Source organism: Panthera leo, chromosome F3 (assembly GCF_018350215.1).
Source record: "Panthera leo isolate Ple1 chromosome F3, P.leo_Ple1_pat1.1, whole genome shotgun sequence".
Classification (NCBI taxonomy): domain Eukaryota; kingdom Metazoa; phylum Chordata; class Mammalia; order Carnivora; family Felidae; genus Panthera; species Panthera leo.
The window spans coordinates 11,333,228-11,359,847 of NC_056696.1; the positions used below are offsets into that span (position 1 = coordinate 11,333,228).

At 49.0% G+C, this 26,620-nt stretch overlaps 3 protein-coding genes and 1 long non-coding RNA gene across 11 annotated transcripts in view; 2 read left to right on the top strand and 2 right to left on the bottom strand.

Annotated features, from left to right (window-relative positions):
- DCAF6 (DDB1 and CUL4 associated factor 6) overlaps positions 1-15,819 on the top strand; it is a 133,864-nt gene extending 118,045 nt beyond the window's left edge. For all 5 annotated transcript variants that reach the window (XM_042925389.1, XM_042925384.1, XM_042925387.1 and 2 more), the window contains 5 exons: positions 3,278-3,416; positions 5,112-5,268; positions 5,914-6,002; positions 8,109-8,214; positions 15,358-15,819. In XM_042925389.1, the coding sequence (XP_042781323.1) occupies positions 3,278-3,416; positions 5,112-5,268; positions 5,914-6,002; positions 8,109-8,214; positions 15,358-15,422 (556 nt within the window). In that variant the 3' untranslated portion in view covers positions 15,423-15,819. The remainder of the gene's footprint in view (positions 1-3,277; positions 3,417-5,111; positions 5,269-5,913; positions 6,003-8,108; positions 8,215-15,357) is intronic.
- On the bottom strand, positions 11,845-18,127 carry LOC122211895. Its single transcript, XR_006198889.1, has 2 exons — positions 16,376-18,127; positions 11,845-14,906 (listed from the first exon to the last, which is right to left on the bottom strand). It is a non-coding gene; the product is annotated as an uncharacterized LOC122211895 (long non-coding RNA).
- A 1,548-nt stretch (positions 18,128-19,675) lies between these two features.
- LOC122211894 (putative cuticle collagen 99) lies at positions 19,676-24,446 on the top strand. The gene is made up of 2 exons (XM_042925400.1): positions 19,676-20,220; positions 23,947-24,446. The coding sequence occupies exons 1-2, from the start codon at positions 19,985-19,987 to the stop codon at positions 24,101-24,103; spliced, it is 393 nt and encodes a 130-aa protein (XP_042781334.1). The 5' UTR covers positions 19,676-19,984; the 3' UTR covers positions 24,104-24,446.
- GPR161 (G protein-coupled receptor 161) overlaps positions 22,966-26,620 on the bottom strand; it is a 47,912-nt gene continuing 44,257 nt past the window's right edge. For all 4 annotated transcript variants that reach the window (XM_042925391.1, XM_042925390.1, XM_042925393.1 and 1 more), the window contains 2 exons: positions 25,433-25,552; positions 22,966-23,590 (listed from right to left, as the gene is read on the bottom strand). In XM_042925391.1, the coding sequence (XP_042781325.1) occupies positions 23,325-23,590; positions 25,433-25,552 (386 nt within the window). In that variant the 3' untranslated portion in view covers positions 22,966-23,324. The remainder of the gene's footprint in view (positions 23,591-25,432; positions 25,553-26,620) is intronic.

The window sequence follows — 26,620 nt, forward strand, 5'->3', positions numbered from 1 at the left end:
CACATTTTGTTTTAAGTAATTTGAGCTTCTATCTAAATTCATAATTTGTCATATAATTTATTTTTCATTTATAGCTCTGAGGCCCTTGGTTTGTTGGCAAGGTCATTGCTGTTTCCACTGCTACCTGATATTCTGCTTTGTTAGCAAAAGAGTCTTTTTCTTTATTGGTTTTTTGCTAATCATATATTTTTAACTGATTCAGAGTGACTTTTCTTCCAATTCAGGAAAAAAGAAAGATCCAACATATTAATTGTGGGTTTTTTTTGAGAGCGTTTGAGAGCTCCCAATCAGAAAATCGTAATAAGCTAAATATGTCATCTTTTTGCCTGGAAGTTTCTAATTATATCTGATTCTAAAATGTTATGTGTATCCCTGTGCCCCCTTTTATTAGATATACAAAGCATAGGATAAAGTTTTTAAAGCACTTTTAAATAAGCCTGTATAACTTATGGTATATCCTTTTATAAAAAAGAAAATACCTTTTTATTATAAAAGTGGGAGTACAAAATTGTTACATAATTGTTTTAAAAACGTGTTACAGGGGCACCTGGGTGGCTCAGTCGGTTAAGCGGCCGACTTCGGCTCAGGTCATGATCTCGCGGTCAGTGAGTTCGAGCCCCGCATCGGGCTCTGTGCTGACAGCTCGGAGCCTGGAGCCTGTTTCAGATTCTGTGTCTCCCTCTCTCTGACCCTCCCCCATTCATGCTCTGTCTCTGTCTCAAAAATAAATAAATGTTAAAAAAAAAAAAACAAACGTGTTACAATTTGGTGTCCGTTTTCTAGGCCCTTTCTATGCATATATAGAATTTTTTCTCTAAGAATTATTCATTAACCTATGTTACAGTTTTGGCAGTATAATACCAACATTATTCATGTGGTTATTTTATGGATCTTCCTTATCTTTTTTAATGGTGGTGTAAATATTCCAATGTATGGATGTAACATTATTTAATCTATCCTTTCCACATAAAATTTAGATTATTTCCAATCTTTCTCAAAGTAGTACAGCAAAAACTTATATTACACATATATATGTATACATGTATATATGTTTGTATATTTGCTTAAGTTTTGTACAGTATACATTCTTTAAAAGTAAAATTGCATCAAAGCAAATTCATTTAAAATTTTAATAGATACTATTTAATTTGTAGTGAACAGGAACTCAGTATATTGCTGGTGGGAGTATAACTTGGTGTACCCACTTTGGAAAATTGTTTGAAAGTTTCTATTAAAGGTGAACATATGCACATGCTCTGGTCCGGCCGTTTTACACCTAGATATATACCCAGCAGAAATAGGTACATATGTTTGCCAAGGACATGAGCCGACACTGATGGTAGCACTAACTCAGTAATCAAAAACTGTGAACAGCCCAGTGTCTGCCAACAGTTGAATGAATACATAAGTTATAATATATTTATAAAGTAGTAGTCGACAGCAAAGGGGATGAGTTACTACAGCGAAATAAGACAACATGGATGAATCTTACAAACATAATGTTGAGCTAAAGAAACTAGACACAAAAATATATCTCCTCTGATTCCATTTAATTAGTGTTCACAAACATGCAGAGGTAATTCATACTGTTCGAAGTCAGAATAGTGGTTTCCTTTAAGGGCAGAGCGATGGTGGGAATGAAGCACTAGGAGAATTCTGGAACTCTGGTTATGCTCTGTTGCTCCATTCTGGTGCTGGTTACATGGGCTTGTTTCATTTGTGAAAATGCATTGTGCTGCACACTTAGGATTTTATGCCTTCCCATGTATGTGTTCTTCAATGAAAAATTTGCAGTGAAGGAGTTCACTCTGTTTTTGTTATATATATAGAACCACTTCCAGACCCCTGCCATAGCATTTGTTTTCTGTACTCCTGGCAGTCTGATAGACATTAAAATCTTTTTGATCTGGTAGATGTACAAAGAAGTCAGTTTTTTTTAATGTTTTTTATTTATTTTTGAGAGAGAGAGACAATGTGAGCAGGGGAGGGGCAGAGAGAAGGGGAGACACAGAATCCGAAGCAGGCTCCAGGCTCTGAGCTGTCAGCACAGAGCCTGATGTGGGGCTTGAACCCACAAACTGGGAGATTATGACCTCAGCTGAAGTTGGACACCCAACCAACTGAGCCATCCAGGCGCCCCTCAATTTTTTTTTATTTTTATCTTATTATAAGTGAGTCTCAGTATCCTTTTGTACATTTGCTGACTATTCATTTCTTCTATAGTTTCCCTACTCCTGTCCTTTGCCTATTTTTCTGTTGCAGTGTTCATTTTTCTTACTGATTTGTAGAACTTTTCGGTCTATTATATGTCAAAATAGAATATTTTTGAGAGAGATGGGGAGACAGAGAGCAAGCTGGGGAGGGGCAGAGAGAGAGGGAGACACAGAATCTGAAGCAGGCCCTAGGCTCTGAGCTGGTCAGCATAGAGCCTGATGCAGGGCTCGAACCCACGGACTGCGAGATCATGGCCTGAGCTGAAGTCAGACGCTTAACCGACTAAGCCACCCAGGTGCTCCAAAAGACAGTGTTTTGAATAACAAAACTAACAAACTTACCAAGTATATCATATGTTAGGAAAAGTTTCTTCTAATAATTAAATTAGCCTTAAAGAGAACCCATTATTCTTCAGTCTCCAGCTCTGTAACCAGCTCAGTTCTGAGGAGAGGAGAGTCTGCCTCATTAGCTCCAAATCTATACTCTAATATGGACTCCATATAGAATAGAATCCATCCGAAAGTCCTTGTTTTATTGTATATATATATTACTGTTCTCTTTTTTTGACTAGTCTGTTCTTTGCTGGGAACATCGTGAACAAACACTCAAAACAAGTTTACCCACTATTATATGTTACCCTTTGTTTCTCCTCGTTTCTCTTTATGCCTTTACATTTCCTAATATGGAGAAGAAAAATGATACTGAGTAGGATTTGTTATATTTGTAATAAATTGCCTATTAATTTTGTCTATATTACGTTTTTATAAAATAGCCCTTTAAAAACCAGTGTGCCGCATGCGATTTCCTTTACTCTCAACCAGTACCAAATTTCTAAGTGATCTTTTCACTAAAATATTTTTAGTAACTCGACTAGTCTGATGTAGTCTCACTGTTGTGTTTGCCTTTTTATGCTTCGGTTGGGGATGCCCTATTGAGATAATGTTTAGTTTAAATGTTTTCTAGACTTTACCGTATTTTAATGTTCCTCGTTTTCACTCTGTAGTGGCCTGTGGATTTTTTTTTTCATTTATTTTTGTTTTTTCTTTTAATATGGAATTCGTAGACGCTCTGCTGTTGCCCGCATTCAGGAGTTCTTCAGGCGGAGAAAAGAAAGGAAAGAAATGGAAGAATTGGATACTTTGAACATTAGAAGGCCACTAGTAAAGATGGTTTATAAGGGCCATCGCAACTCCAGGACAATGGTACCAAATGCTCATGGCACTCTTTGGACAAATTGCAGATTCAGACTATGAATGTTTTTCCATAACGGTGATCTTCCTATGTTGCCAGTGTGCTTCCAGGATAGCATTATTGTACCTGAGCAGTCACCTCTTTACCCAAACTTGGTTCTTTTAGTCCTAGAATATATTGCCAGACCATTACTGTTTAAAGAAAACTCTGCCCTACTGAGGAAATATTGTAGAATTGAAAATTTTTTAGCTGGTACACGTAACAGTTGTGTCTTTCTTGCTTTCTCACACTTGCTGTCTACCGGCCTAGTAGATTTTTTTTTGTTTTTAGCTTGTATTAGCACCCTTTGTTGGTTTGGAGAGGAAGATTTAGATATATGAAATCCAGGCTCATTGCAAAATGTAGTCCAGTGACTTTAATTACAACTCTTAAGATTGACAAGTGAAGATTTGCTTTAGTCACTTTGTCTCTCTAGACTTTAGTGTCCGCCTTTATGAAATAAGAATAGACCAGATGATCTCTAAGATCTGTGCAAGTCTTAACAATCCACAAGTCTATATACCCAGTGTCATATTAAGAAGATCTTGCAAGATGATCAGCATAACTGTTAACTCTGAACCATTCATATTTAGAAAGTGTTGTCCTCATACATTCATTGAGTTATCCAAAAGTACCTATAGAATTAGTTTTAATCTACTCTTCAGAGTAAAGGCAAAAAGTTACATTGTGGGAATACCTGCTCATTCGGTAGAATGTGTGACTCTTGATATTGGTGTCCTGAGTTCAAGCCACACGTTGTGTGTAGAGCTTCCTTAACAAAAAAGTTATTTGGGGTAGGGAGATAATTAGCTCTCTCTATAGGTATCCTTGGTAGTATCGATTTAATCATTCTAAACTGAATGCTTATTATCAATAGAAGCGATCAATGTACACTTCTTACACCTTGTGGTTAAAATTTTAGATGAAAACCATTGGGGATAGGAATGAAAAAAAAGAAAAGTAAATATAACAGTAGCGCTAAGCAACAACAAAACTGGCTTCCCCTTTTGTTTTGGCAAAAATAGCAAAGTGGCAGCTACTGATGAAATGATCGAAAAAATCCTGAACTACAAAGATTTTTGGATGGTTTATTCAAAATCATCCATATGGCGTCACAACCATTCCAGTATATCCTATTCCTTTGTCTCGTTGCTTCATAAAAGTAAATACGCTATATCCTTTCTCAGTTGCGGGAGAATAGCTAATAAAAAGATTGGTACTTTTTGTTCTTTTATCATAAAGCAAAATAGAAAAAGGAACTATTCGTTTTTTTCTATGAACTGTATTTATTATAAACCTAAAATGGAACCATTTTTGGAAAGGTCAGCAACATATGTAGAAGTTTCCATTACACTGCCCAGTCCCAGAAATCCCATTCATTCATTTAGCAGTTACTAATTCAGCACCTAGTGTCGCCAAGTACTGTTTTAGGCCCTATAAATACAGCATTGAACAGAGCAGAATCTCTGTGTTCATGGGGAACTTTTCATTACTTAGTGCCATATCATGCTTGCTGAAAAATCTGTATCATTTTTAAAGTAATAGAAGACAAAGATTCTCTTCTAGTTTTTTATTATTTTCTAATATTTTCAGTTGCAGAATAGAATAAGTCTTTGTTTTAATAACTCTGATTTGAGTTTTCTTATTTCCTTTTTCTAAACCCTTAGATAAAAGAAGCCAATTTCTGGGGTGCTAATTTTGTAATGAGTGGTTCTGATTGTGGCCATATCTTCATCTGGGATCGTCACACTGCTGAGCATTTAATGCTTCTGGAAGCTGATAATCATGTGGTAAACTGCCTGCAGCCACATCCGTTTGACCCAAGTAAGATGGCCGTTTATAAGGCAAAGGCTAGAAATCTGTACATCAGCTCCAGTTTTGTGCTAGTTTTTAATATAAAAATAATGCATATTATCCTAGAAGGCAGCCACTCGAGTCAGTTATGACTCTCATTGGGTTTCAACCAAAAAACACTTAGAACCTCCTTTTGGCAGAAAGTATGGGGAGATAGTTTATCCTGCTAATATTTCCTCTAAGTATTATCAGTTGCAAGAGCTTTGGCTGACTGAACTTTGCATTACTTCCCCAAACTCAATCTCCAAGACTTTTTAGTCTTCACGTGGCCAAGTTAATGTACCAGAACGAGAGAGCTTGGCTCGTTCTTGCCTTCCATTTGACACTGCCCATGTTTCTCGTAAAAGAGCGATGGAAAAGAAAGAAATTTGAGTGATTTCAAGATAGTCTTAAAATTATATTCCAGGGTAACTTTTAGAAAATCTTCAGAATCATATTTTCAGTTAACAAATATATCAGTACAATTTCCATTCCAGCTCAGTTTTGCTGTACATGTACATATGTGTATATGCATATACATACATGCATATATATACATGCATAATATATAACGCATATGCATGTCTTAATGGCTTGTTTTTATGCTTTATATTAATATGCACATTTTATTTCTAGTTCTAGCCTCATCTGGCATAGATTATGACATAAAGATCTGGTCACCACTAGAAGAGTCCAGGATTTTTAACCGAAAACTTGCTGATGAAGTAAGTTTTTTACTTCTACTTATTATAATGAGTGTATGTCACTTTATTCCTGAAATGCTTTCTTAAGAAGACTCCCATCAGCTCATTATTAGTTGGTAACATAAACAAGTTTATTTAATTGAGGAGGTCGAATTTTAAGAAAAAGAAGCAATAACATGCCTATAATACTAGAGAAGTAAAAATCAGGGTATTTTGATAATTGTAATACTGTTCATCGGTAATACCAGATTAAGTGTATTATAGTTTAAGAAAAACAGATTGACTGTCTGTGCTTTTGCAATGAAGAGTCATTTAAAAAACCTTCTGTCCTTTTAAGAAAATAGTTTTACTCTGGCTGCCCTCCATAATCACAGCCAAATAAGTAGCAGAACAAATGACTGGAGAATCTTTTCCTTTTTGTTATATTTTAGATTTCTTCAGCTCCTTGTTAAACCAACAGCTTTCAAACTGGGTTTTGTGAAGCTGTAGGTTTTTTGTGGGATGAGAAGAGGGAAGGTGGATGACACAAACGCTGAATTCTGGGCTTTTCCTCCCTAACTTCAGCTGGGGTTTTTATTAGTGGGTTTTCATAGAAGATTTCTTGTGAAAATAAGGGTCCATGGCATTAATCAGTTAGCTCCTGACATAACTGTTGAGTTTCTGTGAGTTTCTGCATTGTGTGAATGCAGCTCAAGTAGATGCTGCATTCTCTTAAAAACATAAAGTGAGAGTCCATTACTGAGAAATGTTAGTTAGAAAGCCAGAGCTCTAGACCAGGGTTGACAGTTCACGGCACAGTTCCCACATCTGCTTTCTAGTAGACATTTATAACTTCGATGTCAGGCACAGTGCTGAATTTTATTTTTTTATTTTTATTTTTTTTAACTTTTTTTTATTGTTTATTTTTGAGAGAGAGAGAGAGAGAGAGACAGAGCACAAGCCGGGGAGGGCAGAGGGAGAGGGAGACACAGAATCCGAAGCAGGCTCCAGGCTCTGAGCTGTCTGCACAGAGCCCAACGCAGGCCTTGAACCCCCAAACTTGCGAGATCATGACCTGAGCCAAAGTCGGATGCCCAACCGACTGAGCCACCCAGGCGCCCTAATGAATTTTAAAAAATAAACCTTCCCTCAGAGCTTTTAGGCTGGTGGGAAAGACAGACTTGTGAACAGTCAGCCAGAATGTAGGGAGGCACACAACACAGTGTTCTGGAAGCCTGTGACAAGGAGCAGAGGTGCTTATAAATGGGGTAGATGGGATGGGGGAGTCTTTGCAGAGGAAGTACAAATTGGACAGAGTTCACCAGGCAGACAGGGAGCTAAGGAGCACTTGAGATGAAGGATCAGCATGTTCCAAGGTGTCCTAAGGTAGGTAAATAACGAACCAGGGGTGAGTGGGTAAGAAAGCAGCTCCCTGGGGCAAGATTATAAAGGGCCCTGGGGGTGCCCCATGAGTTGAAAGTGTGTAAATCGCTGGGGAACCATTGATGACATTAGCATCTTTCTCTTACTCTCATGCTTTCCTTTCTTTCTTTTTTCCTTTGCCACACGCTTTGCGGTTCCCTCTTTCTTTTTCCCCCTTTGCTCATGACTGTATAGTAGATTCCTAGGTGTTTATGGGTAATCATTTAGTCCTGTTCTTGGTACTTAAGATATAATTCATTGGTAACTCTTAATCCAAAACTTTATTTTTCAAGATTACTTTGCCTCAGTCCAGGTAACGTTTTCTCCAGAGATCCAAATGACCCAGGGATAGTAATTTCACACCCCTCCGTCACTAAGAGCATCAGCTCTGCCGTAGGGGAACATAATGAGCAGACACAAGGTAGACTGCTCGGGGAAACAAGTTACAAGAAAAAATTCATTGAATTCTTGAATGTTTTAAGTAGCCTCAAAGTGTGACCTTTCTCTTTGCTGCCAGTTGAAAGAGTAGCGTTCTGTCATGTTCCTCCCTCACTGCAAGTTAATTACCTGGCATCGAGTAGCCTTAGGGTGGAAATATACACAGCGTACATGGAAAGAATGAAGTAATTCCTCTTAGGACGTGCTAATTTTTTTACTGTTCTCCTACTCTTCATGGGAACGTGTAGTTACTTCATTGCTTTGACCTGGTTGTTTAACTTGCCTCAGGTTATAACTCGAAACGAACTCATGCTGGAGGAGACTAGAAACACCATCACAGTCCCAGCCTCTTTCATGTTGAGGATGTTGGCTTCACTGAATCATATCAGAGCTGGTAAGGACTGTCATTGTATTATTCAAACCATTGTTACGTTTGAAAAACATGCTGTTATTTACGATCTGCTTCAAAGTGATTTGTACAATTTCCTTTAACCACAAAACGAGGGCAATGTAATTCCCGAGCTAGGAGTTCTGTGAACCCTGGATCTTAGTACAGTAAACTTACTTCCTCATGAACCAAATTTATTGAAAAGCATCCAAATGAAAAGACAGAGTCACTTAAAACCTTTTATCAGCTGTGCTTCTCTTCTCAGGGTGGAGGATCATACCATAAACCTTACGCTATGTTCTACAGTAAGGTACCCTTTCAAGGTAGATGTGGTCAAAATTACTCCTAGCCCAGACAAAAATAAGTGTTACATGCTACTGTGAAGGTCGAAACAGATACCTCAGTATGGGTTTTTAAATACTTTTTGTTTTCGATGATAAACCGTGAGGTTCAATGCCAAAGAAACACAAAATCGTATATGTTACAATTAATATTCAAGAAGGAAGTGAATATAATCAGTGTTCGTAACAGTAGAAAAGATCCAGTATCCATTGTAAACAAAGTACATTTATCAAACAAGACAGCGTTTGTTGTTCTTCACTGATTTCACAAATTAAATGTCTTCATATGTTGGGTATTACCTATTATTTAATAATAACAGCGGCCATCGTTTCTAGAGTAGCTGTAATGTGTCAGGCCCCATACTAGTCATTTCACAGATGTTTCCCGATGAGCTCCAACCCTCTAGAAAGTCGGTTATTTATTCGTAATAGCTCGCCCCGGCTCATGCAGCTGATGAATGGTGAAGCCTAGGTGTGAAACTGAGTTCCACGCCCTTACTCCCCTCTGACCTAGAAAGTTCACTTGTAGGAATACGTTCAGATCAGAAATACGACACGCAGCCCCCCGGGTGATCTGATCTCAAGCTTCTTTACAGGCTCATTCACAGTATTTTCTCCTTCTGTGTCCATTCCATCCACTCTGGCCCTTTTTGAATTTGGGGGCATGTCAAACTCTTTTCCACCTCAGGATCTTTATCATCATGCTGTCCCCCTCCCATCCTCACTTTTTGTTAGGATCACTTTGCTTATCCTTCAGGTCTTTGTAAGCGGTGGATTAAATATCACTTCCTCAGAGAGAGCAGGGACAAATATTCCAGGCAAAGTAAAGGGTATGTAGCATTTTTCGAAGTCCTGGAGGAGAAAGAGTGTGGAGCACATCTAAAGAATTGAAAGAAACTCCTATGAGATGGGGAGAAAATCATGAAATTGTAAATATTAACTACTACCAGGAAAGAATGAGATTTTCAAATGGTCAAAACAAAAAATAAACATGGAACGTAAACAGAAAATGTTAGTAGTCCAACCAAATATTTTTGCGGTAGCTTTTAGGCTCCTGTATTATCACATTAATGACTAAGATTTTTGATCCATTTTCTTCAATAACAGTGAGTAACCCTTAAAATTCATCTAGATTTCAGACTTGAGGAGGCAGCTTTTCTAGAACATTTGCCAATTAGGACTCTTAAAACTTGCTTGTTCTGAAGAGTTTATCTGGCGAAGGGCTCTTCCTTAGTTTTTCTATGGAAAACATTCTTCTCTGGTCTGTGCAGAATCTGTTTTGTACGGGTGCTCACGTGGTTTGTTCGCCAACAGCTGCTACTAGCCTCCTTTGATTTGAGTGTTAGAGAAGATGTCTCACACTGTGAAGATTCCTTTGTTTCTGGTTCTTTTTGCCGTCAACCAAAAACACCTTCTAATTGGTTTAGTCAGCTCATCCTCTTGCTTCTCTTATGTAAAAGACTGGAAAGGAAGATGTTCCCGAGAGTTGTTTTTATCCTTAAGACCTCAGGTTACTTGATGAGTCAGTTATTCCCCCCTTTCCTCTCCTTTGCTCCTTGTCTCCAGTTCTTGGAGCACCATGAGCGTGTACAGGTACTCAAGGAGAGTTAGTAATGGACGGCGATCAAGTAAGCCCAGGCTGGCTCCAGAATAGTCCAGCCCCTCCATTACTCCACAAGGCTTCCCGGGAGGCCCAGGGAACAGGTACTGGGCGGCCTCTTCCTGGTGGAGCTGTGATCTTCAGCGAAGGCTGCACTTCAGATCCCCGGTTGGGCTTTGTCAACTACAAATACTTGGGTCCTACCCCTTGAAGATTCTTACTCATTTGATCTGAATAGGGTTTGAGCTTCTGCATTTTCAAAACAGCACGCAAAATCATTCCCATGAGTACAGCAGTAAAGACTGTGGTGTCTGAATGTGGTGTATGCTTTGGATGGGGGCCCCCAAATGTGGGGCAACGATCGGTTAGAGGCGGGGGGCGGGGGGGGGAGGATTCACCTGAGGCAGAACAAAGGAGATAGAGGTTTACTGAACATGCGGCTGGGGAGCGGGGGCAGGCAGGCAGAGGAGAAGCTGTCTGCAAGGAGGCAGTGGGTGGAGGCTGTTTTTAAAGGAGGAGATGAGGAGGTGTGGCTGCCGTGGAATTTTCCCTTTATTGGTAGCTGTGCCTGGTTGTAAGGAGCCCATGGGTCACTTAGGGCCTCTGGCTATTTTGAGGTGGGTCGCCTGGTGGGCCTGTCTGTATCCAGCCAGGTGGTCGCTGTGGGCCCTTTAAACAGTCCATTGCTCGAGCCTGTTTGCCTAAAAGCGGCCTCTACAAAGACTTCTAGTGCAGGCCGGCCACTTCTTGAGACGTAAAGGCAGTTCTGAGACCCCTGGAAGTTTTGATAGACTTTGGAGAGATGGTAATTGTGTGTTTGGACCATTCTAACCTCTTCTGGAATGTCTCAGTAGCTGGTAATTTACTCCTCTCCTTAAAACGTGCCTCTCCTGTTCTCAGGACAGAGTCCAGATGTGTTAACATGACTTAGGAAACCCTGAAGCATCACTTGACACACTTCCCTTCATACCTCTGGGCCTTGGCCCACGGAGCTCTAGGTAGCCATGGTGCCCTCCGCGGTGGGTGCTAGAGCCCGACCTCGACTGAGCTCACGGCACTTACCAAGTCATATGCACAGGTTCACTGCGTCAGCGGTTGGAACTTTACTTCGGGATATAACCATACGCACCTACTCTTGGTCCCCCTGCTCCCACCCCCGCCTTCACACAGTCTGATTTCCATAGGGTGGCCAGAGGGATCTTTCTTAAAACATGGGTCGGCAAACTTTTTCTTGAAATGGCAAAATAGTAACTATTTTAGACTTTGTGGGTCACTTGGTGTCTGTTGTAGCTACTCATCTCTGATGTGGTCGTGTAAAAGTGGCCACACATAATCTGTAGGTGAATGGGCGTGGCTGTTTTAATAAAAGTTTCTTATGGGCTGGATTTGCCCGTGAGTCAGTTTATTGGCCCCTTTTTTACATAAATTAGGCTCTGTCACCCCACTTAAAATTCTTGGGGGATCCTCATTGCTCGTAAAATAAGACTGGTCTGGGGCACCTGGGTGGCTCAGTCGGTTGAGTGTCCAATTTCAGCTCAGGTCATGATCTCGTGGTTCGTGAGTTCGAGCCCCGCCTCGGGCTCTGTGAGGACAGCTCAGAGCCTGGAGCCTGCTTTGGATTCTGTGTCTCCCTCTCTCTCTCTGCCCTTCCCCCACTTGCGCTCTCTCTCGCGTTCACTCACTCTCTCAAAAATAAAGAGTTTAAAATTTTTTATTAAAAAAACAAGACGTGGTCTGCCAGGTCCTACATGATCTAAACCTTGCCAGCCTCTGACTTCCAGTCATTCCACTTGTCCCGTAGCGCACTGCGTTTCAGCATGCCGGCCGGCCTCTTCTTTCCTCAGACTGATCAAGCTTATTAGCACATTTAGGACCTTTTCGCTGACCGTCTCCTTTGCCTGAAGGACTTTGGCCTGAACTGAACATACAGTTGAGCCCTCAGCTCCAGCGTCACCTCCTTAGAGAAGTCTCGGTAGACACTTCACCCAACGGGACGTCGCTTCATGTGCCTTCTCGCTCGTGCCCTGCCTCTCAGTCACCCACTCTGTTCATTGCCTATTTTCCTCAAGTACTTAGCCCAGCTTTTCGTTACTGTATCTGCTGCCTTCTTACAAATTAAAGGGGGAAAATGTTGGTTGTCTTGTTTTCGATTTTTCCCCTTTAGGAAGTGGTCTCATTGAGAGCAGAGACCTAGTTTGTCTTATTCACAGCTGGATATTTAACTCCTAGAACAGCGCCTGGCACGTATTCGTTGTTCATCAAATGTCTGTTGAATAAATGGATGAATTTCTGGTGTCACATCTCTAACAATAAGTCACATATTTATTCTTTTTCTTAGAGAAATAATAAATTTGTGAAGGATGGTCTGGAGAACTGCACAGTATTTTTGTGGAACACAGGTTTCCTTCGGGGAATTGTTTTCCTCTCTCTCTCTTCATATTTCCCCGACCAAAAATAGTTTCCTGAGGAAATATTCCTAACAAGAATAAAAAAGGCTTCCCACAAACGTAAACCTTATTTACAAAAACAGTTTGGTACCGTTGCAGGATTTCTCCCCTCAGTACCCAGGGTTCCTTGTCTCGCCGCTTCGAAGAACTTCGAGGCGACACAAAAGGAGCAGCAGGCCAAAGTTTACGGAGTGTAAGGGCAGGAGGGAAGAAGAGCATGAAGCTCTCTTGACAGGACACATTTGAAAGCGAATGCCCGGGACTGTAGGCAAGGGCCTTTGTCTGGAAGATTCTGGTCGCCTCTCCCTTCCCCGCCCCCTTGTTCCTTCTCAGGTCCCACCCTTATTGGCTGGACAGCTCTAGGTGCTGGGTCGTCCGTTCGGGGTTGACTCGGTTCCCTTGTACGAGGAGTCATACTGTCCCTCCTGTAACACACGTTTTATGGTTTGCCTTTCGAGTTAGGTATTTTGATTGTCAAATTCCTGAGGGGGCCCTGAAGGGGAGCTGATGGCGTTTGTTACATTCCTAAGAGGGACCTTGTTTGTGCCTGCGGGGGTTGGCTGTAGTCAGACACTCCCAGCTCTGTTCCAAAATACGCAGTCCTCCCCGCCCAGAGCCTCCGGGTCCTACCTAACCGGTCCGTCTCTGCCCGTTTTATCCTGCCTTTTCCTATCACAGTATTGTCTGCCTTAAAAAACAGTGGACATAGAAGCGATTCTTATTTTGTTTTCATTTCAAGGAACAGGGTTTGTCAGGCCTCCCCGGTCCGTAACTGCCAACCAGAGGTCGGTGTAAACGTTGAGCCGCGGTGCGGTTTCCCTGCCTCGGAGAGGTGGCACTTCACGAACAGAAGGTTTCCTTTATTCTTAGAAATTGGGCTTATGTTCTGAGAGAGGACTCTGCAGTGACTGTGACGGACTTGAGAAAAGAACCACCGTTCTGCCCTCTTCTCATTCCGGGAGCCACGGTCAGTCGTTCGCTGGCCTATGCTAGACACTCTTGGCCCTCGCTTGACTCTGTGGCTTGCTCTGGACTCTGCAGAAGTCTGTTGTCTACCGTAAACCCCCCGAGTTAAAGACTGCGACAATTCTTGTTGACCCTCCGTTTCCCATCTTCACGCATAGTGTGACAAGCAAAAGGAATGTGGGTAAGAACCGGCGCACTTTGAAACAGGCGGACACTCCTTCCTCGTGCTTCCAGTGGGACAGGAATAGCTTTGTTGAATATAGTCAGCCGTGTCCAGGATTCCCACTCACGGCAATCTACCGAGGCAGATAGCGACTTCGCGTTTCGCTCCCTCGTGAAAGTGTATCACAATATAAAGATTATAATCTCTTTTATACGAACATTCGTTAGTATTGACCAGAAATTCTTCCACTGTGCTTGGATTCCTTAGTGGTTGATACATGAAGGTCAATCCAAACCTTATTTTGGTTCATTTATTTTGCAAATGTGTATGGAACACGTACTATATAATAATAATAGCTAAAACTTGTGTAGTTCAGATTATAGATCATATACATCATCTCATTAGTTTGACTTCAAAATGGAGTCAGCATAGAGGGGATTTAGTCTCGTTCACTTGGACAGAAAACACACAGTCCCTCTGTACACTGCTCTTGGTGGTGGTGACCTAGGACCCAGTGACCCAGTGGGAGAGTTGACGCCTCTGGAGGTCCTAAGTAAAAGCTCAGGCTTCAGTCTTCTTGCTGTTGACAGCCGGGAGTGAACCTCTCCCCCATGTCTGATCTCCGTGTTTTCCACGCTGCCCTGGGGGGAGTGTTCCTGTGACAGAATGGGCTCCATGCTAGTGGTGACAGGGGCTTTTAAAGTGGCCTTCTTCACATAACCTAACCTAACGTATCCTAGTAAAACCTATATGCGTGGATTGCTGTACCAGGCTCTGAGGACAGAAGAAAAAAGAAAAAGTTCCTACCCTCCCAGGAACTCAGAGCCCTTCAAGTCTAGTCTGTAAGAAGACACACACGACCTGTCTCCGCAGTTAGGTCATCTTTACACGGGATACACGGGATAGTCTGGAATGTAGAGGAAGGAGTTCCTCATTCTGCAAGTGGGGGTTTGGAAAAGTCCCAGAAACGTTTCACACGGGATAACGGTCGCACTGAGTGGGTACGCAGAAGCTTTACGGCTGCAGGACGGGGCGAGGGTCCCAAGCAGAGGAGCAAGACGCGCCAACCGTGACGGTCGGGGACAGCGGGCCGTGTCACGCGCCAGTTCACCATCCCGTATTCCCTCGAGGGCAGAGACCGCGGGTCTGTTTTGGTCACCATTGTATCCTTAGCACGATGCCTGGAACATAGCAGATATTTAACTGAAAAAATTTTTTTTATCAACAGAATACACAGATCCTTAGGAATGTTCCCCAGGTTCCCCCACAGCCCCCTTCGGTCTACTGGTGTCACGAGACACCTCCTTAGGCTCCTGGACTCCAAGGAACGCGATCTTTAAAACTCCGCAGTAGACCGGGATATATCCGGATCCTTAGGGTTTTTCTTTTTAATTTGTATTACGGTTAGAATTACATGCATATTCAAAGGTATAGTGCTGTTTCCCGGACTCTCTTATTTGCTTCTAGCGGCAAAAAATAGCTTCCCTACGCACGGAGGTGAACTGATGTTTACGCGATGATACGTTCATATGTATACATTCTCATCGGTTTCAAATAGAAGGTATTGAAAATTATCTTAATCGTCATTCTAAAAGTGTCTCTTTTTGTGCGTCTCCTCTGTGTGTTTTCCAGACCGGCTGGAGGGTGACCGATCAGAAGGTTCTGGTCAGGAGAATGAAAATGAGGATGAGGAATAACCAGCTCTTATTGGCAAGCACTTAGATGGTCTGAAATTTGTATAAGACATTGATTATATTTTCTCTTTACAGAGCTTTAGTGCAATTCTAAGGTTATGGTGTTTTGGAGTTTCTTCCCTTTTTTGGGGATAACCTGACATTGGTTTGGAATGACTGTGTGCATGAATTTGGGAGAGCGTGTAAAACAAAACTAGCAAAATGTTTTTAAAACTTTTTGCCATGTATGAGGAGTGCTAGAAAATGCAAAGTGCAATATTTTCCCTAACCTTCGGATAGGAGAGCTTGGGTCAGCGTGGAGAGTAATTTTCATTATAGTGAAAACGTTGGTTCAGATAAATTTCTACACTTGCCATTTGCATGTTTGTTGCTTTCTAATAAAAGAAGTTGGTTGTTTTAAGATGTCCTGAATTTGACTTTTCATTGAATGCCTTACTACCCCGACCCACATTCTCCCGTCTTCTCTATAACATAAGGCTCTTTCTCTATTCTTTTCTAGATCTGATAACCTTTTCTGTTGTGACTTCTGTGTGCTAGAATCACATAGAGGAGCTTTTCTCATTTCTCCTTCCAGAGCACGTTACCTTCACTTCTAATCTCCATCTTTCATGGTTCGTGATCCCTCTTCACCCAAGTACAGGAGTTAGGCTGCCGGCAACAGGCCCAGAGCATCACGGGTAGCTCACGTGACGGACCGGCGCAAGCTCGTCCCGAAAGCGCTGGCCCCCCGGCTTCCTCTCCAACTTCTCGGTTTCAGCCACGAGCTGTCGACCGTCCAGTCTTGTAATTCTGGGTCCCCCTCAACCCTGGTGTCCAACTCCGCCCCCCCTTAGGCCGTCTCCACCCAGGCCCGCACCTTCTGAGCCGAAACCACCCCTGCAGACGCCACCCTGCCGTCATCCTCCCTCCTCTCCCCTTCGTGCCGCTTCCTCCGGCTGGGCCATGAAGGGACTCACGGGTGTAGCGGGCGAAGCACCCTCTCCCTCGCGGCGACCAGGCATCACCCCTTCGCCTGGCGGCAGAAGATGGCGGGAAGCCCAGGGACACCGACCAAGAGAAGGCAGACTGGCTTTTTGGACGGAAGAAAAGTAACTCTTCTGCTGGCTCAGCAACTTCAGGTAGACTTCAACATCTAGCTCTTGCCCTGGACGGGACAGACACGTTCTCACGTCAGGAGACGTGGCGAATGGTAAAGGGAAAAGGAATTCGAGCTGTAGCCAAACAGGACAATTGCATGATTTCTGGGAAATGCAAAGGTCTTCGCTTCTGATTCCCAATTAGTTATGTGGCCTGTTTAAGCCATCTGACTTCTCTGGGCTGGCCTCCTCCTCCGTAAGATGGACATATTCCTATTGTACCACCTGTGTCCCGGGGGCTGTGTGGGGACCACACGAAACCACGGAGGTTGAAGGGCTTGACAGAACCGAAGTGACTACCACAAGCACAAAAACCAACGTCATTCCTTGCACTGTAACCAAACCGTGCCGGATATGCTCTAGAGGTGCTGCAAGGCTCATGGGGCAGAGGCTACTGGAAGGCTCAAGGGGGAGGCCAGGGAAGCTCTTTGGCTGGAAGAGCATAGAAGAAACTCAAGGGCTGCCTGGGTGTCTCAGTCAGTTGAGCAACCGACCCTTGACCTTCAGCTCAGGTCATGACCCAGGGTCATGGGATCGAGCCCCTCGCTGGGCTCTGTACCATGTGGAACCTGCGTAAGATCCTCTCTCTTTCCCTCTCCCTCGCTCTATAAAATTTAAAAAAATGAAAATAAAATCCCAATTGTCCACTCTGGCACAGACTGTCGGTAGGAGGGGAGCCTGGGGGGTGGGCAGGGGGCATATGGGAACTCTGAACTTCCTGTTCACTTTTGCCAGGAACCTTCAAACTTTTTAAATGTAACAGTACCTGTCAAAGGAGTTATCCCCCCGCCCTGTTAAATTCTGCAGCATCTGGTACCTTATGTTACAAAGGAGCAGGTGGGCCAGACCAGCAGTCACGGAGGCAGCGAAGAGAAAACATTCTACGGAGGTACAGGGGACACCTCCGTGGTCACTTCCGTGACTCACTGCATGTTGGGGACCCGGACCGCAGGGCCCACGTGCTGCTCCGACACAGGATTAGGGCTGCGGTGGTGGCAGGTGAGGGAGCTGGGCGAAGGTGGGAGGTCCCGTGCCTGGGGGTTGCTGAGTCTCGGTGGCAACCTGCCAGCCGCCCTCTGACTCTGGTTACGGGACGGGCTTAGAGACGGCGCACGGCCGTTCGTCAAACCTCCTTTAAGAACCCTGCACTGGGGCTCCTGGCCGGCTCGGTCAGTAGAGCACGTGACTCTTGATCTTGGGATTTTGAGTCTGAGCCCCACGTCGGGTGTAGAGACGAATTGAAGAATTTATGAAAAGCACACGGATGGATGCAGCAAGGTGACTGACTGTGGGGTGTCGACGCCTCCTAATCCTACGGCGGTCGGCCCCTTCCTGTGCGGTCTCCTTCCTCTCGTGAGCCCCCGGGGAGGGAGGCTGCGGACAGGGGTGTGGCTGCACACAGTAGGTAACGGTGGAGGCTCTCAGAAAGTCGCCGGCCCCAGAAGTCCAAGTACAGATCCACGGTCTCCACAGACACGTACCGAAACGGATATTTAACCAACTGGGTAAACAAAGCTACTCGATCTACTTTTACTCGTTTATAAATATTGTGATTTAGAAGAACCCTAAACGTTTTTCTTACCTTAAAAAAAAAATCATCCAAAAACTTCAAGTGCAATTTATTTCAGGACTAGCTTTGTTTTTGTTTTGCTCTGATTTTGCTCTGAAGGTTTTTAACAAGTTTTGCATCCGGGGGTCCGTTATCAGAACACGGCACAGCTCCGCCTCCTAGAACACACACGCATCACAGAGGGACAGACCTGTTTCCAGGCAAACGCGCTCTTTCCACCACACTCTGTGGCCACGCAGGCCCAGGCTGCCCATCCCCCGCGGGGCTGTCTTCATCGGGAGTGGCCACTTGCCCGGGACTTGGGATATTTCAGAATGGTGGTGTGAAAAGGAAAAACAGAAATGTCTTCGAATTCCTAAGCTATTAATACTATTCAGGAAAACTCTGAGGGAAACGAACGCAGCTTTGCGTATCATGTTCTAGAAATGTCATTAAGCAAAACTGTGCTCTTGGTAACCTTATGCAGACTTGAGTTTGTGCTTTGAAATCTTTCGAATGAACCCGCTTTCCTTGGGTCGCAGGTTTTTTTAGGTCTGGCGAGCCGGTATTCCAGGCTCCCAAGCTCCCCGGTTTACAATGGTTTCTACCTTCTAAGGGCAGCTGGCCTAGTCTGATAACGAGGACTTTTACTTTCTCCCCCCACCTCACCTCACGCACCCCGCCCCCCCCCCCCAACCTCCTCCAGCTGCAAAGCTGGCTCCTTCGCTCAGCGACATGGCCAAGACCTGGCGTTTGACCCAGACTCTGGCTTAATGCACTCTGGGACCTCGGACAATTCCTAGGCTTCCCTAGGGCTCCCTGGATTCTGTGTTCCCTCTCCCCAACCCAGAAGGGGGGGGTCAGACTCTGTCCCCTCTTGTAGTCACATACGACAGCCACTGTCCTTTACTTCAGGGTGGGAGGTCCCTTCTGTCTCCCACGGGATTCCCCTGGGGTCCTGGATCCGCTGTGCATAGTAGCACGGACTCCTGTCCCTGGGCCACCTCTCCCATCAGGGACTTAGAGGACCAAAGATTCTGTGAGCCCAAGACCCATGGCCAAGCAGTCACTGTCACTGCAAGACAGAGCTGTCAGCGCCCAGGTCACGACTCAAGCTGTCAGGGAGGGAGGTCAAGGCTGAGCCTGTGCTGTGGCTCGGGACTCTACAACAGAAAAGCTCACTTTGCTCCTTTCAGACTTGAGTTCCAGATGCTACCTGCCTCCCTCTCCTCCCTCCTGTCCGTTGCCGTCCCCTCCCTCACCGTGTGTCTCTTCCCAGAAGACCCTCCTGTGCTATATACGCAACACGATTCCCACAGCAGCAGCCCCCAGCACCTCCCGCCTAGGATCACAGTTGCCGAGATTCTCACTTCCTGTCCCGGAGAAGCCCCTGTAAAACCGGCCTAACGCACCCACCCACGGTCACTGGGACGTCACCGTAGGGCTCGGCACCAGCCACGCCCGGTCCCGCGCAGGGCGCTTCAATCCACACCGTCACCTGGGAGGGGACCCACCTGGAATCCGCGTCCCCCCAGAGAAATACCACAACTGCGACGTGGAAAGACCGAAGGGCCTAAGAACGCCCGCTCGCGAGCGGCAGCGGGGGCTCGGCCCCCAGGACCCGGCACACACCAGAGCCTCAGCCGGGCGCCTCCGCAGCGCCGGCGCAGCGGCGCGACGGGCGACGGGACGCGCCCACGCGTGTCACCCACCGGCTACGCGCCGGTGCCCCGCCTCACCCTTCGGCAGCCACGTCCCCCTCCCGGGGCCTCGGACGGGAGGCAGCCGGGCTCGAGGCCGACCACCATCACGAGCACGCCCCGCGGTCCGTCCGGGGACGCGTCTCGAAGGCGCAAGCATCTCAGGGCCACGCCGTCAGGATGGACACGTGCTTGGGGGTGAAGTGCGAGCGGACTTACAAGATCTCCCCGTATCAAAGCACGTCTCCTCCCTCTCCGGCCCCACCCGAAGGCCTCGGCCGATACGAATGCAGAGTCAGTCTCGCGGGTGGCTCAGGTCCACGCAGACTACTTGGCACCCCCGGGCATGAGGACCGAGAACAAGCGCCAGGGGCCCTGGTCTTACAGCCGCGAGCCCGCCTCCCCTGCACGACCGGGTAACGTCGGGTAACATACACAGCGGAGCAGAAGCAGGATCCGCCCCGGGAGGGTCTACCGGGAAGCAGGGGGCCTTGAAGGCCGAGGGCGGCAGGGGACGAAGCGTTCTGAGCACGGGCTCTGCTGGAAGCAAACGAGCCTTCAGCTTTGCCCTTTGGGTTTTCTAGAACTGCAGGTGGCATCACAGCCACGCTGCTGCCACCTAGTGGCCAGGGCCCCAAGCGCCTGAGCTCCGTGCCTCTGGCCGGGGGAGCGGCCTAGGTGTGCCCTGTAGCGTGCGCCACCAGAGCCCCCAGACCTCGCGTCCCCAGCACAGCGCAGGGACCCAGTCAAATGACAATCTCGAAAGCGGCAGAGATGGGCAACAGCCTTAAACGGGAAGACATGGGAGTGAGGTTTTTAAGCAACTGTGTGCCCAAATGTCCACCCTGCCACTGTCCCTATGGTCCCCTAGGAAGGTCTCAAGCTGCCACCACAGAGCAGTAGGACGCCGACAGGCCCGGGGGGAGTGGGGGCAGCTGGGGTTTTGACCTTCTGCACCGAGAACCGGTGTCTTCCAAAAGCCTCTAGGAAACTCCATAACGTGTGCAAATTGTGGACTTCTCCTCTCCTCGCCCACCTCTTTCCTCACCGGCTCTTGCTCTCACTCAGGCTGGATCCAGATCTCTGGATCCCCGAATATGCAAAATACGGTTCTAGCTGCCACGCGTCCTCTGAGGTCGTCACCTACCTCACGGAGCCATCCCCAGCTGCCCTACCCGGAAATATCCACCTCCCTCCGGTGAATAAGCACTTGACTTTGCCGTTAGCTTCGGTATCGCCCGAGTCTCTCCCTGTATTATAACGAGTGAAGGAAGACACTTTAAAGGCACCACCCAGAGGCCAGCCTGGTGCTTTGCACACAGTAGGTACGCGGTGCCTAGGAGCGTCAACAGAAAAAAGGGAAACAGACCCTGTAAAGCCAGGCGCAGGTGAAACCCTAGCAAATCGCAGCCAGTCTGGGATCCGCCAGCGGGGACTTGGGGTCCCAAGACTCTTCCCTTAGAGCCCAGCCGAGCGCAGCCCAGGGGAAGCGCTCTTCAACCCCTGGGTTCCAAGCCGGCATGCTGCTCTCAAAAACGGCCTCGTCGGCAAGCCATCCCAGGTTATTCCGGCCTAGAGATTAAAGGTCATCTCCGTGCACACCGGTTTCTCGGGAACACGGTCCCCTTACTAGACAAGTGTGGGAAAAAAGACACACAGAAAACGTAAGAGGCCCTAAGATTCAGGAATGACGCCCAGTAGCGGGAGCGGAGTCCGTGTGACCTGCACGTCTGGGCAGATCCCACGGGCGTATGTGCCCTCCGCTCCTCTGGAAAAGCCACCTGCTCCTTCCCACCCCATCCAGAACCTAGGCCGGTGCCCGGCACCCTGCTGACCCGGAGCACTGCCGATGGGCTCGGTCACCAGGAAGGCAGCGAGCCCTCACCTCGGGAGAGGGCTTTAGGAACCTGCGCGCCGGGGACCGCGCAGCCAAAGGACGACGCGTCACCAGGAGCTGGCTAGGCCCCGAAGAAAACACCACAACGGACTGTGCTTCCTGGGGCGGCTGGATCTCCGCGAATCTGCCCCCCGCGGCCCGCCTAGAATTGCGAGGGCGGGGAAAGTCTGGCACTTGGCTGATGACCCAGGCGGTTCGACGGCTTCCCAAGTCACCACAGCACTACTGCAAGCCCACACGTCAACGAATGTCCCAGATCGAAGGGGGAGGCGGGCGCGCTCTAACCAGACGAATCACATTCCCGACGCTCCCCTTCCACCTCTTCCTCCGCGTCTACACCTGGGTGGTCGCTCAGGACCCTGCTCGAAACAGGTCTGACGAGCCCACGCACCGCGCCCACCCCGCAGGGCTTCATGCACCCATCAGAAACCATCTGGAAAGATGTGCCTGCGCCCCTGGGAGGGTCCACTCCCCCCCCCCCCCGCCAGGCCCCATCTCTAACCTACAGATAGAGAACGTCAAAGATCACAGCTGGAAATGACCTTGGAGACCATTCAAATCCCACTTCTGGCCCCCTTTTCCCACTTTCCGGATGGACGGCTTCGAGGGGCGACAGGAAGTCCCAGATGGTAGCAGCGGCGGAGCTGGGCCAGGAGCACAGGTGCAGCGACGTCTGCACTCCATCCTGCCTCACACCCCGGGGCCAGGGGACCAGCAGCCGTTGCATGGGGGGGGGTGGGGGGGGGCGGGGGGGACTGTCCCTGTGCAGCTGGAAGCTGCAATTCTGACTGGTCGCGGGGCCACCACAGCCTGTCAGAGGAGGCTGTCCTGTGTGACTACGGTGTCTCTGTGTCCCCGCCGTGCTGGGCACCACAGCCCCATTCCTGCTTGGGAGGAGCATGGCCTGTCCTAACCGAACGCATTTTTGTTTTAAATTCTGGAAACGAAACATCTGGCACCTGCTCCTTCCTCGTGGCTTTGACAGTGGTTTTTCCCTTCTTTTGAAAGAATGAGTCAATAGAGAGGCGGGCAGAACGGCCCCCATTCTCAGCAACAGCAGCCTCAGGCCTGCTGCTTCCAGCGGCCTGTGGATCGTCCCTACTGGCACCAGCAGGTGGCTCCGTGCGGACTGCAAGGTCACGACCGGGATGGAGGTGTGGGAACTCCAATCTGACCGGCCCTGCTCCAGGGTCTCCTCTGGGGACCATTCAGTGCAGAACCCCAGTCCCACGGGGACCGCATCGACCACGCAGACGCCAGGGGCTGATCTCGCGGGGTTAGGACGCGCTGTCCCCCAAAGCGCGCTGGGAAGGGCTCACCGCCTGAGATCCCGGCGACAGCGCTTGGCCGGGCGCCCAGGTCAGGAAGAGGGAGTCAGCCACCTGGTGGTTTCCTTCCCAGCCCTGGTCTCTAGTCCCTTCTAGGCCCCACCTCCCGGAAAGTCCTGGCCACACCTCCGTCCGCTTTCCTTCGTGCCTCGGACGCCGCTGGTCCCATTGCCAAGACCTCCAAGGAGCCCACGCGCGGCCTCACGAGACACCCCGTTCGGTGTTTCCTGCTGGCCGCACCTCAGGTGTTCTGTCCCCGGGCGACCCCGCGGGACAGACGGTCCACCCCGGGCTCTCATCTCTGTTCCGCAGCCAAAACGTTCCCTTCTTCGATGCTCTGCAGCTGCAGCCTCTGACTCGCCGGAGTCCTGCTGCCTCGGCGGCCCCCGAAGCCGGCCCCCGGGACGGTCCGCGCGGCCGCCAGGACCCCCGGCAAAGCCTCCTCCCCGAACAGGTTGATTTTGGCTTCGGCCTCGATGACTTTGGCCAAGCTGGCTGCGTAACTGTCCAGGGACTCGTGCACTTCGGCTTTCACGTGCAAAATAGGGTTCCTGGCAGCATCTGAGGGAGAAGCAGAGACACGGTTAGCGGAGGGCTGGGACCGAGGGCTAGCGGGAATATTCTGGCTGACGCCTCACCGCCAAGCGGATTGAGGGCATAGCTTTTGCGGTCAGATTCCCCGGGGCCGAAATCCTCGACTCCCCATTTACTAGCAGGGGACGCCTGGAAGTATCCCAACCGATGCTTCCCGATCTGTAGCGAGAAGGCCCCGGCGCTCCTCTCCAGGAGGTTTCTGCGATCCGTAAACAGGTCCTTCTGAGATGTTCGGGTCTGGCCCGTAAGAAAGGCTTGATAAATACTCCCGGGTGAGGGTATTCAAAATTCTCCATCTCTGAATGAGTTCTCTGGTGTTCCAGCTCCCGAGGACCACACAACGTCTACGCTCCAAACTTCCACGATCCTGAGCGTGGGCTCTCTCCCGGCCACATGGGCTCAGACCCGCCAGAGCCTTCGGGTCGGAAGGAACACAGAGGTCCGTGCGCCCCACCCGGGATCAGGACCCCCGACAGCTAAAAACAGAGAGAGGTGAGTCTGCCACGTCACGCCCAGCGCTGCTCCTCACCACTGCCCTCACTGCCAGCTTTCCCGACGGCGTGTCTCCTACCCCTCACGTCCTTCCGGAGAGGAGGCAACATCCACCCGCCGAGATGAACACTCCACCCGTCACCCCGTCTCAGGGAGTCTGCAGCCGGACACAAGAATGGAGCAAAGAGTGGGGGGCGGGGGCACACGTCGCCTCTCCCTGCCCCTCTCACTTGCGACCCGAGGGCGGCCCTGTTCCTCCCTGCCGGCAGACAGGCCCTCAGAACCGCCATCCCCACTAAGTGGGTCTGAAGGGGCCAGACTGGCCCCCGTGGGCTGGGCGGTCTGGGGGGGGGGGGGGGGGGAGTCCTTCATGCTTTGGTTCCGGGCTAATATATCACAGAGCCCATGAGGCTGCAGGCCGTCCTCTGTTCCTGAGTCTACTCTGCCGGCAGAGTGGCCCATCTGCCTCCTGAGCTCTGCGACCGCCTCAGTCGGGCAGGAGTCAGGGAGGGGGGCAGGAGAAGAGGTGGGATTCCCTACGATCCTAAAGCTCTGACGGGACCCACGTCGATGGCCACAGTCCGCTGTCCCGATCCCTTGACTCTCCCACATACCACCCAGTGGTTCTGGCGGCCGCCCTCACGTGCCAGGATCTAGAGGACAGGGTCTTACGTCGTGGGCGGTCTGGATGGTCCCCTGTCACTCTTCTAACACGCTTGTCCGGATGGGAAACCAGATCCTACGTCCCAGAGGTGACAAGGACACGCGGGAGACGAAATGTGGGAGCCCACTCCCCTCACAGGCTCACACGCCCTCATCGACTCCAGGGACGACAGATGGTCGAGGCGACAGCCTCTGCTCAGGGGGGAGCGCTCGTGGGGCCACTGCTTCCATTTTCCCCGTGAGGAAGCGGAGGCTCAGAGAGGGCAAGTTCAGATTTATACCCACACCGCGTCCACAAAGGGGACAGACTGTGGAGGGCTCAGAAAGTTTTCTCCAGTCCGGCGGCTTCCCGAGGGAGGAGATGGGAATCAGGATGGGGGCTGTGCGTGCGCGTGCGCATCGACCTAGAGTCCGACAGCCCCACCTTCCCAGCCCGGGGGCCTCATGCCCCAACAAGGGGAGGCCCGGGGACAAGTGAGGCCGGCAGGGTCGGGAGCAGTCACGGTGGCCGGCACAGCGGGGAGCCCTGGAACGCTGGGGGTGCGAGCAGGGCTGAGCCAAGGAATCTTCCCCAGATCCTTTCCCTCTGCTGCCCCCCCCCACCCCGCCCCGCCCCGCCCCGGGCTGTCCCAAAGCAGTGAGCCACAGACCAACCTTTCATTTGTTCCACTTCATCCTCAAATGTCACCGAGCTCCTCCTCTTGGGGGGGCAAGTACAGTGGGAGGGAGGGTTGTCATCCGACGTGTAGTCCTCGAGCAGCATCACATCTGTCCCTGAAACCAAGGGCGGATTGTGCACACGGAACCAGGGGTGTGAGGTCCTCCTCGCCGCCTCCTTCTCTACCTCTCTCGCCTCCTCGTCCCCAAGTATTCAATCCCACCAACAGGGGCGACCATGGCCCCACAGCATGTGCAGGTGCCCGAGGGACACCGTGTGCATGGTGTCATCCCGAGGAGTCTGCAGCCGGCCCGTGGGGCTGCCACACACACACACACACACACACACACAGAGTGAAGTCGGCCGGGCCTGGGAGGGAGGGGCGGGGGCAGGGCTCAGTGCAGGGCAGGGCCCTCGGAGCTCTGTGTTCTGAGGATCCTTCTTACGGTCTGAATTTCCGTCACTGTTAAAATATGTTGTGCTAAATCAACATTTCAAACCGGAAAAGGTAGAGTTCTTTGAGGATCAAAAAAGAATTGAAAAATATACCCCCTAAAAGAGCGGGGAAACAAAGGCAGGGAGGCAGGGGGTCATACTAGAGAGGGCTGGGCTGAGCCGGGACCCTGGCCTGACACCGTCCCCAGCCTCGTTCCATCCCGGTCTCCAGCTTTCAATCCTTCAAGGCCTCAGTGCTGGGGAAACGAGGGAGACAGGGCAGCCCCGGGGTCCTCTTGCTGTTCAGAGCAAGCCGCAGAGGCATCACCGCCTGGCCTCCAGAAAGATCATTCCCCGGGAGTCAGAGCACCAGTTCGCGCTCCACGGGGACCTAGGATCTCGGGCAGGTGCCGAATCCCTCAGCGTCCTCAAGGCTGCGACGCGGGGATGGTAGTTCGGTCCACCTCACGGATTGGCTGAGGACCGTGAGCTGAGGCGTGGAAAGATGCGGCACAGCGCTCGGCACACGGCAGGAGCTAATCGGGGAGGCACGACTACAGCCGGTAAACGGCGGGGCTGGAAGTCACACACGCTCGGGTCCGTGTGACGGCCCAGGCCACGCTCCTTCTCCGGCCACGACGCCTATGCCTTCTGCCTGGCCATCTCCTTGCTCTTCGGGGTTCAATGTCCCTCTCCGAGAAGCTGCTCTAATTCTCCCTTCCAAAGCTGCCCTCCCAGTTATAATCTTT

What these genes read in the sequence shown, in the direction of transcription:
- LOC122211894 (XM_042925400.1), top strand. Translation starts at nt 19,985, where the DNA reads ATGGACACGTGCTTGGGGGTGAAGTGCGAGCGGACTTACAAGATCTCC. An exon ending in CGCCTCCCCTGCACGACCGG is followed by an intron (nt 20,221 to 23,946) that starts GTAACGTCGGGT and finishes CTGGTGTTCCAG; the next exon opens with CTCCCGAGGACCACACAACG.